This window comes from Sinohyriopsis cumingii, chromosome 1 (genome assembly GCF_028554795.1).
Source record: "Sinohyriopsis cumingii isolate HCF-2022 chromosome 1, ASM2855479v2, whole genome shotgun sequence".
NCBI lineage: Eukaryota > Metazoa > Mollusca > Bivalvia > Unionida > Unionidae > Sinohyriopsis > Sinohyriopsis cumingii.
Genome location: NC_142961.1, coordinates 167645762 through 167661847, shown reverse-complemented (window position 1 = coordinate 167661847; position 16086 = coordinate 167645762). Strand labels below are relative to the sequence as shown.

General features: G+C 34.2%; 1 protein-coding gene across 1 annotated transcript in view; it reads right to left on the bottom strand.

Annotated features, from left to right (window-relative positions):
• LOC149808340 (polypeptide N-acetylgalactosaminyltransferase-like) overlaps positions 1–16086 on the bottom strand; it is a 126630-nt gene continuing 110544 nt past the window's right edge. The window contains exons 14-15 of the mRNA XM_089975896.1: positions 15083–15202; positions 1–9357 (exon numbers count right to left, since the gene is read on the bottom strand). Coding sequence (XP_089832022.1) covers positions 9199–9357; positions 15083–15202 — 279 coding nt within the window. The 3' untranslated portion in view covers positions 1–9198. The remainder of the gene's footprint in view (positions 9358–15082; positions 15203–16086) is intronic.

Here is a 16086-nt window from a genome sequence, read left to right as displayed (position 1 = left end):
TTTAACATCTAACAATTTATTGCTTCATTGAGCTTCATCATTTATTACCAAACAAAAATAACATTTTTGGTTTTCTGTATATATAATTAAATTCTGAAAAGAGTGATGAGATAGAAGTAAAAATGCACATTACATAAAGCTACAAACGAATTTTTTATATATGTCACATGCATAAACATTATGTATTTGGCTGTATGAATTCGAATCATTTTGGCTGTATGACAAGACTTGCTGTATTTACTTGCCTACAAGTCCAGGACAACTAGAAACTGTACAGACCCAGATATGCCATCGCAGACTGCACACGCATATATAGGTCATTGCAGTTTGTTAGGAGTTCTAAGTAAAACAAACAACACACACTCTGATCTGTGGGCATAATATGTGACAGCAGGTCAGGGTCTATGTTGTTTGTAGTTGAACTTGTAAGTATGCACAGTAAATTACTGATTCATGTTGAAGAAAGTAGTTACATTGTGACCTGCTGGTTTCTAAGCCTAAAAGGCCTTTGTTTAGAATTAGAATCTAAATAAATAAGGGGATGAAAAATATGGCATGCTGGAAAGCTAATCAAGGATTGATCACAAATTAATGTTGAATTAAAAATTAGAAACAATGCTTAAGTCACAGAACATCAGTGAAACTGCTGAATAAAGAACAAAAATTACCTGGCCTATTTTTTGGTCATTCTCAATTTGTTAAAAGTAAAATTGATGGAAACTGTTATGAAAATCATTTTAAGCTCAATCTGGGGAGAAAAAAAATTGTTTGAACTTTGTGGTTATACCTTTCTTCCTAAAATTTACTGTTATTACCCAGAAACCTTTATACTGCAAAAAACAAAGATTCTGAATAATTCATGAAAAGTGTTTACTTTGGCACCAAAGCAAAGTTCACTATAGTCCAGTTAATCACTATTATGGGCAGATATCATATTTGTGTGAAAGACTTTCAGTCTACAGTAGGTTTCTTGCTTACATACAGGTAAATACACTAGAAACTACTCATGACTATCATTACCCTAAAGCCTGATTAATTACAAAACTATAACTTAATTAAAACGGTAATTACAACTGGAGGTAGTTCATATTACTTTTAAGGGGACACTGACTGAAAAATCATTTTTTTTTCCTCTTCTGAACATTTTGCAGTTGGATCTATTATTTTTCAGATTTTAAAGTACTGATCAAATTGCATCATTTTGTAAATCAATGAAAAAAGATATCAGATAAATGATTCAAACAAACAAAGTGAATCAAAGGTTTGGAATTTTGTTTGTGGTTTGGTCTAATGCCCTCTGAATCACAATAATGATACTGGAAAAAGGTTACCAGTGGCAAAAATTCAACTAACAATGCAGATAAATATATTATTAAGACTAATTGCACAAAGAAAGAGGTAAACTTTAAATTCTTGAGCACATGTACATGGCATATTCAATTTTTAGAGCTAAACATACATATAAATAGTTCGATTTTTACAAAATATATAATTTTTAAAATAATGGGGTTAAATACCCTTCAAGCACAATATAACCCCCATCAATTTTCTTGTCACCCAAATACCAACATGAAAGATGGTGCTAATCCATAAGCATATCCTGCCTTATTTTACTGTATTGGCTCAGGTAAAATGCAGAGTAGATCAATATCTGTCTTCACATAGTGGATGGACAGATCAGGGTCCTCACTGTTTATTTTATTCATCATTTCAAATGAATGGCATATACCCTGATCCACAGGCACATTATGCAGTGGCAGATCTGGGCCCTGTTGACTAAACATCTCAGATTTGTTTTCTTCAAAGTGAGATTTAAAACACCTCTTTCTTTTTGGTTTGGTTTTGAATGTACAAGTTTTTCCCTGAACAATTAGCAGGTATTAGAAATTAAAATACAACCACATTATCTTGAATTTTCCTGAAATTAGTCTCATTTTATCTAAGGATAAACTGTGGTCTTCCTCAAATGAGGAACTGCCCAGCTCAGTTTTTAAGATAAAAGAACTCGAAGGAGTACAACTGTAATGAGTTATTTTTTTATATCCTTTCTACTGTATGTACAAAAAATCCTGAAATCCTAGAAACATCATAAGTAACATGATGCAAAATCTCAATCTGAGACAAACTAGTGATCATTTTGTGACATGGGAACTGGATTTATGCCATTTGCAGTTGTCTGCTCTTTATAAATGGGCCAAAGAAAGGTAAAGCTTGGTATTAGAAAATAAGACATGGATTCAGTTGCAGTCCTTAAATGAAAAATTGTAAATACAGTATCATTTTGATCACAGAAAGTATGCAAGAAAATAGGTACTGTGACCTACTTCAGGTACTGAGACTAGTACAGCTTGTGAGAAATGGACCCACTGAACTCCATGATGATACGTAAGTGTGCACAAGACTTGGAGCTTAACAAAGAATTTTGATGCAAGTACTGGACTAGAAAAAGTTGATATCTGTGACTTATTTTTGGTGGCAGTGAGTAGTCAAGGATAGCTGCAGCCATTACAGTGAAAAATGCAACAGAGTCCAAGAAATAATGCTTATTATAAAACAAAGGTTATGTGGAGTGTGGAATCATGCCAATTTAAACACTTCATACAAAATAACTAAGTAGATGCAGCATACATTGAGATGATGAATTGTTAAATAATTGGTACATAAATGAATTATCTGATCATAACAAAACATAATGACAAACAAGCACACAGTGACATAATAAACTACACAGGAACCATCTTCCACTGAATCATTCAGTCACACAACTATAATAATTTAATATCATCATTTCAGTGCCAAGAGGTTATGACTTCATGTGAAACTATTCAAAAGGAAACATGCTGTACTCTTAAGATAGGACAAGATGATCAATCTTTGTTCACTGTAAATACAGATGGATCCAGTATTTTCTCTATGGGGGTTTGAACTTAATAGGAGTGGTTGGTCATGCTGAAAATTGCCACATTTGAAAATGAAAAGCTTAAACTTTACCTGATGCACATACCACAAAATTAAAAGGTTCAGACCAGCTTGGCCAGTTTAGTAAGTGGTCTTGTAACCCTAGACCGCTATTTCCTCCTATTTGTCTTTGAATGTCACCAAAGTTCATTTTTAAGTGTAGTGTAAGGCAGGGGATACAATGTCAAACTGTTGTAGCCAGGAATCAAACACATACTAAAAGGCCTGGACAAGCTAGGCTGGCTAGTAAGTGGCTTCACATATTCCCAGACTGCTATAACTAATGAACATGTCAAAATAAAAAGCTCTGTTTAATATGATGTGCTACACTAATGCTCTGGCAATTTAAGTCAAAGGTCATATGAATAAAGCCTCTTCTAATCTGCTTTTCTAATTAATATCTGAAACAATCTCTTATAACTACAATAAACACTTGCTTATAAGACTACAAACTAAACAGAACCAGATCTGCAGTTGCACACTACACAAAAAACTAAAGTTTGTTAGAATTAGTCAGTACAGTAAACAAGAAAGACCCTGATCTGCAGGTGCATTATACTACGGCAGATCAGTATCTTTGTTGTTTGCAGTTTAACTTATAAGCAAGTATTTATGGTATTTGGCACTGAAATATTGATTATTTGTGATCATATTATATGCATACAAAACTGAATTACATATTAAAATAAGTATTGATTGTAAAATGTCAATAATTATGCTAATAATTTACTGAATTAATTGCAATATAAATCACAAAGAGTTAAAGCTGAATAAAAAATTGGATATCCCAAACCCAAACTAATGTGTAAAATTGAGAGAAAAAAAATATTCAAAAATATTCAGACCAAGAGACATTATTTTGGCTGCTAAATGAAAACTATGCGTTTCAATTTAGCAACATAAATCTTTAATATTTTGTTTAAAAATGGGTACTGAAACTCCTCTTCTGCCCCCCCCCCCATGGCTCATTTCATATTTGATTATAATAGTGTCTCTGTCAGCAATGACTTGGCGAAAGTCATTATATCTAATATCTAGCTATAATATGTTGATAACAAAATATTCTATAAAATTCTGAACAAGTAAAAAACTCCATTTTACAATGCAAGATTAAACTTTAGCATATTTTCTTTGGGCCTTTTTCTTACTGAAACTTTTACCATTAATTTTTTCTTCGATATAATGAAATGCTTAAAGTCAATTGATTGAATGTGATGAATACATCCAAAAAATTGCAAATGACTAAAGCTGAAAGACATTTACTTGAATTTTTCATTAGATAAGATTGTATTGTCTGAGTGGCCTTTACTCGGCAGGTATTTGTCATACAAAGAGGCAAAAAAAGAAAAGACAAAGATATTGAGTGAAAACTCTGCCAATCACACAGCAGAAGTCTCTTTAACCAAAACTGCTTTGGTTCCATGTCTGGTAAGGTCTGACAAAAAAACTGTTATAACATATTTTTAAAAACTGAATAAAATTAAATTCTTGTGACCTTTTGTGAACAGTATGTTCTTGCCTAACACTACATAAAACTGCATCAAGGACTGATGAGAAAAATTACTGACTTATTAAGTGATACATGCTTTATATGAACAGTAAATTCTTTGGATTTTAAAAGTGACAAAAGATACACAATTAGTGATGACAAGCAATAACAACTACCTATATGTGCATATCCAAATGTACATGTATACATTAAATTAACATTATTTTATCTGCTTATCATAGTGCACACAGTGCATCATTAGAATACAACAAAATTACCTCTGAACACAACGAATAAATGCAAACAATGATTTGGATTTCTGATATAATAAAAGAATTATCATAAAAATACAGTATAGGAGAAAAATTATCTTTTAGCAAAGAATGTGTGAATTTTTTTTGAATGTGCTGAAAAATGTACCATTTTACATAATCATATCAAATAATTAGCAAGAGTCCCTCAAAGGGGCTGACACTCTACAGGCTGAAAGAGAATTTCCAGGAATTCAAGATAAGACTATTTCTTCCTTTAAACTGCCAAGTCTTAAAAGTATCTCAAATTCTTTAGGGTGGTGGTCTTAATGGATGGACCATTTTCATTTGGGACCAAGCCGACATCAGCACGTCTTTTGGTTGTTGTTGTAGTTGTAGTATAATTTAAAGCCATTTTTCAGCACAAGATAGACTATACATGGCAGCCAGTATTAATGGAGGAGGTAGAACCCGGGAAAACCCCCAAAAGAACCACTGACCCACAAGAAGCTAGTGGCAAGCTTTCTCACATATCCACATTGGCCGAGCCCGAGACTCAAACCTACGCAAACAGAGGTAAGATGGCAGTGATCCGTGATGGAGAGTGCTTTAGACCACTTGGCCACTCGGTGCCCCCCACGTCTTTTGGTGAAAACCTCCATGCCATTATGATTATCCATTCAGATTAAGTGGTGATAACAAGATTTTCAAGATGGTTATTGTGATAGCCTTACTGGTGGTACAACTGGCACCATTTTCATTCAGGACCAACTAAGTATCATTAAGTCTATTGGGGAAAACCTCATGGCCATTAATTTCTTTGGATTAGAGATAAATTTTCAAGATGGACATTGTGGAGACCATATTGGTTATCAGTCTGCATCATTTTCATTTAGGACACAAAAAGAATTCTTCTGATGAAAACCTGTCAAAATGACTTTCTGTTCAGGAGTGGCAATAACAAGATTTTCAAAATGACTGCTATGGTGGCCATACTGGATATCTGACTGGAACCAATTCCATTTAGGACCAACTAGACATCATAAAAAGTCTTTTTGTGAAAGCACAATGTTGATATAAAAAAGCAGTGATAACAAGATAGTCAAGAAGCCCACAGTGTTGTCCATAATGGATATAATATTGGAACCATCTTCAATTACGACTAGATAACATAAGCCTTTCTGAGAAAGCCCCATGGAGATATAATCATCCATTCAGGAGCAGTAGCATTAATAAGATTTTCAAGATCACCAGTGTGGTAGCGACAATGGATGTCTGAGCAGCACCATTTTCATTTAGGACCAAATACACCATGTGGTAAATGTGCCTGTCAAGTTTCATGGCAATCCTCCAAGCAGTTAAAGAGAAGCATTAACAAACTTGTACTCATGGATGGATGGACAATGGACAACAGACCTTTCCATATGCTCTCCTGGTCTATGACTAGAATTGGAAAATTTTGGGTTCCATTATATTTTTCGCTGTTATTTCATTTACAGAAATAAAAGTAGTGAACATATGAATAATATAAAAACAAAACTGTACGGCGGCAAAAGTCTATATGACAAGCATGTGACGGAATGTGTGTGTGTATGTATGTATGTATGTATGTATATATATATATATATATATATATATATATATATATATATATATATATATATATATATATATATATGTGTGTGTGTGTGTGTGTGTGTGTGTGTGTGTGTGTGTGTGTGTTTCTCATCAATGTATTTGAACTAGGAAGAAAACTATTGATGTCAATCTGACAGAATAGTAAAAAGACAAGTAGAAAGTTGATCCTAGTGATAAATTAAAGCATATTAACCCAAACACATATGACCTACAAATATTTAACAGAATGCATGCATACATAACTTTATAAGTGCACGTCATATATTTCTGGACCAAAGAGATAAAACTGACAGCAAACAACAATACCAATAATAGTATCCATCCATCCTGGAATATATGGAAAATGCTGGCATTTTCTTTTCTTTTGTGTATAAAAATAAACTTTTAAAAAGAATTAAGATAATATGTAATGTCTAATATTTTTTTTGCAGTTTGCTGTCATTTTAAATGTCATTTTTAATACATCTATCTATAAGACTTGATGCAGATTTTCAAATATAAAGAAAACTTACTGAAAGACTCCTATTAAAATACCATTACTATGAACAGTAAGTACATTATATACATCTGCCATATGCGTAATGGTGCGCAATGTGGGTACTAGTAGGGCATGGTTGACTCCAAAGATTATTAACCAATATGTCTAAATGACCTTGACATTTGGTTCCAGTATTTGGTCTTGACCTAAACTTACTGTGCAGAAACAATTATTTATTTTTTTAATTACCATGAACGCGACATTTGGCCTTTAGGCCCATCCACAAAATCTGATCAAGAAAACTTAGAACAATATTTATTGTGCAAATCCCTTTTTTCACAATGACCCTGACCTTTTGACCCCAAATTAATAGGGCTTTTCCTTATCATAAGTACAAGACATCAAGAAAAATTGATCAAGGTATTTAGCTTGAACCTAAGTTTTAATGCAAAAATGGATGTTTCTTCTTTCAGTCACGCTAACCTAGAAATTACCTTTTACCCACCCACCCAAGCAAAAATGCCTCTTTCAAATGCAAAATACAAACCTTCCACAAACTTTGGTGAAGGTACAAAGTCATAAAGTAAGCATTTTTTTGTAAAGAAAATTTTTAATTTTCCAGACACAGTAACCATGACCTTGGAACTATTTACCCCAACATCAATAGATGCCTTTCTTGTCTTTGGTCATGGCTTGCAGCACAGGATTCTGTGGAAACCATTTTCTTCTTCGAGTCCCTCTGACCTCGACTTTTGGCCTTTCAGTAATCATGTCAATATGTGTCTTCCTTGTCTCAAATGCAAGCCATGTACAAAATTTAGTCAAGGTATATGGTACACTGCTTATATGTAGTTATATGAAAGTCATGTTTTCTTCTTTCAGTCACTGTGACATTTGACTTTGTTACCCCAAACTGAATAGGTATCTTTTTTGTCTCAAACCCAAGCCATATACAATGTCTGGTCAAAATAGATGATACAGATTGTGTGGAAGCATCTTTCTTGGTCACTATGGCCTTTTATTAAGACCTTGGACCCCAAAATCAATAGTTGTTTTTCTTTATCTCAAACCAAAGCCATTTTCAAATTTGGTCAAGGCATCTTGGTACAGAAGTCAAGTTATTGCACTGCAACAGCTTTCCTTTCTTCGAGTCCATGTCACCCTGACCTTCAACCATTTGATTACAAAATAAAGTTTTCTTCCTTGCCCCAAATGCAAACTATTTACAAAGTTTGATAATGGCAGATGACGGAAAACTTGAGTTATTGTGCAGAAACAAACTAGGGATGCCGAGAGAGATGGACGGGCATCATAACATGATATGCTCTGCCTTATCATAAGCATATAACAAAGACATTACATATGTGTACTTTGAAAGCACTGATGGCACAAACCATTTGCAAAACATTTACCCCTGTCAACCATGGTATCAAAAAGGTGTGATTTCAAGAGCCTATTGTAATGTCTAGTTAAATACTTTCCATAAGTCCGGAAACAAAAGTCACGAATAAATATAAAAAGTTGATGTATGTGTATAATTTAACAACATTTTGTGATAAAATATCCTACATTGATGAAAACAAAATATTTTAAGAAAAGGATAATCAAGTGGAGAAAGAATTCAAAATCATGACAGTTGAATCTCTTTTTCTTCATACACAACATTAGAGGCCTTACTTTGTGCAATTGGGACCATACAATATAACAGTAAACAAAATGCTATTTATCAAAATAAAGAAATGACCTCATCATATATATTGCTGAATGGGAAAAGCAAGCTTGCTGCTTGTTGCAAATAATCCAACTAGCTTTGTATTTTTATTTGTTTATGATGTATTATTTCTTGCTTTCAATTCTTAAAATATTTAGAAAGGACACCAATAATGATCAGAACTAACAAATATAAAGTATAAATCATTTATACTTGTTAAATTTTTTCACCATTAAACTTTTATTACTTCTATATTAAACACTATGTAATGTAATTTATCCATGATTATTATTTTTTAATCAGTTAATATTCATTTAGGTGTCTTTGAACTATTCTTGGCTTTACCTAAATAAATAAGTAGAAAAATTATTGTCATACTACCCCAAAAAAGTATCTTCAACTGAGATCAAACTAAATTTTGTCCTCACCCCCCTAAAAAATATTTCAGTCTAAAGCTACAGCAGTACACTCCTTTTAAAACATTAATATTTCATACGGAAGACTTCCTTTTTAGTTTAATTCACATTAGCTTCTGACTTGAGAATTCTTCTTCATATCAGGAGACTTTTATCACTGAGTTAATAGAGAAAGTTGCATATTATTTATGTTGATTGTCTATATTCCTAGTTTAAAGGTGATGCTGGCACATTTCAGATTCAAAAAAGAGTGTTTCTCAGTTGATGTTTGCAACAGTAAAGCTCCATTTTTGGGTAGGTGAGTTCTCATCACAGGTATTGGCCACTAGTCCCTTGTTCTGTGATTCCTGGCTGTCCACACACAGATTGTATGCTTTATTTCTTAACATGCTGTCATCCTTAAAGCGTTCAAATTGCTGGAAAAAAGAAACAATGGAATAGTAATACTTTACATGTTTGGAAAGCTTTACATTGTTAAAAATAATATTCAATAAGTAGGAGCGAAAAAAACATTCTCTTCAGTTCTATTCACTCTCTTCCAATCCAACATAATTTAAATTGGAAAATCTGATTCAGTTCAAGAGTACAATGAAAAATATGATCATAAAAACCTATATTCCCTGCCACCTCCTATTCAGCATATATATATATATATATATATATATATATATATATATATATATATATATATATATATATATATATATATATATATATACACTCCTTCATCTAAATGCAAAATTCTCAAAACAAAATCAACTCTGAAAATTTCAGCTAAACTAGATGACATGTCAACAGTAGTTCCAACTGTAAGATTTTTATGTAACTGATAAACTGAAAATATTATAACACATTCACGTTGCACTGAATTTTGTTTACTAAAATTTAAGCTATTACTCTATATTCCCAAAATCAAAATGCCTGCCCACATGAACCATGGAAAACTATAATATAAAATATAACCCCACAACTTTCACTGCAATAGTTTAAAGACATTTGCTGAAATTCATTTCTATAATAAAGTCATCAAAGCACAGAAAGTAAGTTGCAGTAAACTACATTTTGCAATGGTTTATATGGCATTTAAAGAGTTCATGTACAAAGTTTTATGAATGTAAGGCTTATACTATAAAAATGTGAGGGGAAATGTTTTCTGGTGACAAAGTAACTCTTCTTGAGATCAGTGTGGGAAACTCACCAAACAAATCCTGCAATAATCCTACAGAAAGAGTAAAGGCTGTTCCATTTAAACATACACGGTACACAGGTAATACAGTTTTTAAAAAATATATGCCAGGATACTTTGATTTCACAGAGTTCATATCAAAATGATAAGAAATTATTCAATTGCATTTATGGGTGAGTACCTCACTTTAAAAGTACCTTCCCTGGGTCCCATGTATATTTTAAAGGAACAGCCCTAGCCCAAAAATACTATTGGTCCCCTATCTATAACCAACTGGTCCAACAATTCATCATAAAAGAAGGCAAAACTTAGTCAATGACACAACAGTAAATTCAGGTAGACATGAATACCAGCCCTTAACAAGGTTATATATATAAAGAAACATGGAACATTAAGTCAAACACAGAATTTGATATTTAAATCACATGTCAGCTTTATTAAATTTAATTGAGAATAACACGGCCACTATTTACTGACCAGTACAATGATGCTCAGTCTAACTGATCCAAATCCATACTGACCAGTACAATGATGCTCAGTCTAGCTGATCCAGATCCATACTGACCAGTACAGTGATGCTCAGTCTAGCTGATCCAGATCCATAGTGACCAGTACAATGATACCCAGTCAAGCTGATCCAGATCCATACTGACCAGTACAGTGATGCTCAGTTTAGCTGATCCAGATCCATACTGACTAGTACAATGATGTTCAGTCTAGCTGATCCAGATCCATAGTGACCAGTACAATGATGCTCAGTCTAGCTGATCCAGATCCATACTGACCAGTACAGTGATGCTCAGTCTAGCTGATCCAGATCCATACTGACCAGTACAGTGATGCTCAGTCTAGCTGATCCAGATCCATAGTGACCAGTACAATGATACCCAGTCAAGCTGATCCAGATCCATACTGACCAGTACAATGATGCTCAGTCCAGCTGATCCAGATCCATACTGACCAGTACAATGATACCCAGTCTAGCTGATCCAGATCCATACTGACCAGTACAATGATGCTCGCAGTCTAGCTGATCCAGATTAATATTGACCAGTACAATGATGCTCGCAGTCTAGCTGATCCAGATTAATACTGACCAGTACAATGATGCTCACAATCTAGCTGATCCAGATCCATACATAACTCATCTAAAGGCTGGGTATCATAATCTAACCAGGGATGAACAATCTGAATTATAGACTTCATAAGAATCTGGATTTTCTTCCATTGATATTCATCAATGACAGTATCAGAACTAAACCCAGCCTGCAATGATGTATCTGTGGTATCCAACATACAATTGCTCATGAAATTAGGTCTGCAGAAAGATGTATTCCAGCAATGGATTGCTGTAATTGGAACTGGATCAAATGCATTCACATCAGCAGATTTCAGCTGAATAGTTATAGTTCATTCAGCTCAGCATTGTGAATGATGTCAGTAGCTCAGGGAATGTACACATCAGAGTCTTGAAGTTCAAATAAATTCACCTAATTAAAACATTATCTGCATCATCTAATTTTCTTTAATCAAATTTATATCTTTACTTATTTACGTTTCTTCTAATGAGTATACCATGTTTGTTTACCTGAGGCAGGCAACAGCTCCCCTTAACTGCCTTGCCCTTAGTCACTCTTTCAAAACTCCAGGGACAAAATGGTTGATTATAAATGCACATACTACTCTTTTTCAGAATATATCGAATGAATAGTTTTGAACTGTATATTGATACAAATGGTACTGATATCACTCATGCATGAAATTAGGTGATGAGAGGCTTACATGAAACTTAACTGAGCTACAGTCTCCGATATCATTTGCAATACTGAGCTGAATGAACTAAAACAAGATTGACATGGTCTTAGCATGCATCATATTTCCATATTCGTAGTGAATTCTGAAACCTATCATTTTCACTTGATAGTGTCATATTCCTTTTAAATAGTTCTTTTTTCCTTGACTGCATTTGGTTTTTAGCCTCAGGTGTCTTGCAGGCATCATAAAAACTCCACATGTTGACGGTGGTAATCGAAGTAACACATGTGGCAAAAGACATCATATAGATGCAGGAGAATCTCTGAGTTCAAAGGATCAATTGTACGCAGATTAAATGCAAATTATTTATCTTCTCATGAATGGTCATAAGAAACTATTCACAATTATTTATTTTTCACTTAGTCTTTAAGATTTCTTTAGCAGCATAAAAATATAAAATTTGTAGATTAAATTTATTCAATGTGCCTAAAAATCCAGCTGGCCAGATGGACTAGACCCTCATTTTTTGGCCCAGTCTGCCGTGAAATTGGCTGGCATCAGGCTGGTGGGCTGGCAGCAATTTTGAATGCTGCTTGAAATGCATTCACATGCCAATTTTGATGAATGTAGGAGAAACAGGGTTCAAGGTACAGATGGTGTAAGGAACGTGTAAGAAAGGAAGGAACCAACCAACAAAGAATCCAAAAATGATAATGAACCAAGTACACATCCCCTTGCCACTAAGTTGGCAAGGTGAATTTGCCAGGATTACTGACTGATGACTACAGACAAAGGGTAAACCTACAAGCCTCTGGTCAACTTTTAAGTGTTCTTTTCAGTAAATGTACTGCTTCTGCTAAAGAATGACACTGGCTATGCACATTAGAGTAGCCCTGTAAGAACCTAAGCTAAAGAATGACACTGGCTATGCACATTAGAGTAGCCCTGTAAGAACCTAAGCTAAAGAATGACACTGGCTATGCACATTAGAGTAGCCCTGTAAGAACCTAAGCTAAAGAATGACACTGGCTATGCACATTAGAGCAGCCCTGTAAGAACCTAAGCTAAAGAATGACACTGGCTATGCACATTAGAGTAGCCCTGTAAGAACCTAAGCTAAAGAATGACACTGGCTATGCACATTAAAGTAGCCCTGTAAGAACCTAAGCTCAGGCAACAATAAAATGATAGTCTTTCACAATCAAAAGAGACAATTTGGTAACAAAAATGTTTTTGGGCATGTTGCATCTTATGGTACTAAAATCTTTGTTGTAATTGGCTGACCATGAACCAGATATGGACAGAATTAGTCTGTTATTATTTTTTGGGAGAAACATGAATTATCAAACTGTTATAATTCCAAGGAATTCAGATACAGCCACAAACTGGGTTTGATAAAAGCCCATTCATACTTGATTTTATCAACTTGTTTAATTGGTCCAATGTATTTTTACATGTTCATGTCATTGTATTCTTATGTTCAGTTAAGTACAAAAATGGAAGCAATATCCTTTCATTTTACCCCTGTTTTAATTATGTCTCTTTTTCAGATTCTTTCACAAAGTGCAGATATATTAGTGGTCATTTTTTCCATTCATGAACAATTACATATTAGCCTTTTAAATTTGTAATAAGTGATTTTGTAAGAACTTCTTCCCAATGCCATCATTTACACAACATGAGCACCAATTTTCACTCAGAACCAGTTACATATTGCTATGTTTTTTGTGTGAAAACCCATGTCAATACAACCACGAGTTCTGGAAAAATTGCCACATTGCCAGATTTTTAGGTAAGTCATCAAGGTCAAGGCAGCCATTTCACAGGTTGGATCAGCATCATTTTAATACAGGAGCAGCTACAAATTTGCAAGAAGAATGTGAGGTCATTTATGCTGTCTTGTTTTTAATTTTGGTCACATCAACATTAGTATAATTAAGGACCATCCAAAAATTGTGATGAGTGTATCAATACAATCATGCCTTCACGAGGAATAGTGACAACAATAATTATGAGATCATCTGTTTATAACAAATAAAAATAAAAAGATTTTTAAGATGGCAACCATGGCTGCCATATTGACATTTTGTTCAGCACCATCATCATTTGAAACCAAGTACATATTACAAGAAGTCTTTTAGCAGAAACATTATATCACAACAACTATCTAAGAAAAAGTAAGAATAAAATTCTTAAGATGACAACCATGGCAGACAACACATTCAACAGACAACAGGTCACCACATATGCTTTTCTGCTCTTGGACCAATACAGCTAATAAACCTGCTTGTTTAATGTCAACTATGACTTTACATGCCAAGGAAAAACTGAGACATTCGTTCACAGCTGTAAGACATAATGTTGTTTGTTTTATGTCAGTCTGACATCTCTACCTAGATGTCAGATAACACGTGCATAACTGATATCTCAATGGCGCACTGACCAATCTAATCACCCAGCTTGGTGTTTACCTAATATTTCTGCTCCACATGCAAAATGTGGAGCCTGGTTGGTCATCTATGCTGGTTGTAGTATATTGTTGTTGTTGTTGTTGTTGTTGTTGTAGGGTTTAACGCCATTTTTCAGCACATGATAGGCTAAGCATGGCGGCCAATATTAATGGTGGAGGAAGAACCCGGAAAATTCCCAGAAAGAACCACTGACCCTCGAGAAGCTACTAGCAAGCTTTCTCACATACCCACATTAGCCGAATCCGAGACTCGAACATATGCAGACAGAGGTGAGATGGTAGTGATCCATGGTTGTACTATATAATGTACATATTTCAAATCTTTAAAACTTTATCAGTGCTAGTCCAATTTTCATTATCCTAATATCAAATTCATTACAACTGGCATCAATAATGGCCAAGCTGACATTACCTATTGTAACTGATCACAACTGTTGCACATTTTACATACATACCTGCATAACATTATCTGGTGTACATTGATACATTTTACATACATACCTACATATTTTTATCTGGCATACACTGATACATTTATATACATACTTACACACTGTTATCTGGTATACACTGATACATTTTACATACATACTTAGATACTGTTATCTGGCATATGATGATACATTTTACATACATACCTGCATACTGTTATCTGGCATACACTGATACATTTTATATACATACTTACATATTGTTATCTTGCATATGATGATATATTTTACATACATACCTGCATACTGTTATCTGGTGTACATTGATACAACTTCAGCACTGATCCTGGCATTGTCCCAGTCATGGTCGCACAGAGATCAAGATGTCGGATCCCTCCTTCTTTTGTCAGCGAAAACTCCTTAAAAATACAGACCAGAAAACATTCAATGTTCTGTTGGTGCAATCACCTTACTGTATCAAATGATTTCTGGTCCATGTCACATAATCATCTTACAAAATTGCTTGCAACCAAGCTGCTTGCTGTACCTAGAGTTGAATGTACACCTCCCTCAATAACCTGCAACCAACAGGGTCCATAAACATCAACCACAGCATGGACATGGGCATAAAATTGTGAGGAAGACTCAAATTTGGTAAAGAGTTGCAGGGGAATTGATGGGCTGCAAGTAATTTATGTTAATATAAGAGTACAATCTCCATTGTCCTACACAAATACACATTGAGTTGATTTTCATATTTAAAGATATTAATCAAAGAAATGTGAAATTTAGGTCATATGACCTTATTTTCTTGTACGATTGTGATGGTATTAGTGATGCATATAGTCATCTGGTTCAATGATTCTAGCATGAACAGTACTTGAGGCATAAACGTAAAGCGCAGAATTTAGTCCATCAGTAAAGCATGAAATATAGGTCACAGTCACCTACTTTGTGAAGAGGGTGTAGTAGTTATCAAGATGCATCCAATCACCATGTTTCATGATTCTGTATCACCCTAGGTAAAGGCTTGAAATTAACACTAATCCACTAACTTGACATAAGTAATTTAGTTGACAAATCACTGAAACTAAAACCACAGCCAGTACTAACCTATTGGAGCAGTAAAACTTTGTGCCAGTCGCTATCATAACAGTTAACAAGTGGTCTTGAGTCAGATGTCTCAAATAAAACTTGTAATGTCCTTCCCTTTCATGGATGATTGATCTGTCCATTCTGTTAACTCATTATCTACTCATCCTGCACATGATAAGGTACAATAAAATCATATGGTGGAAATGGA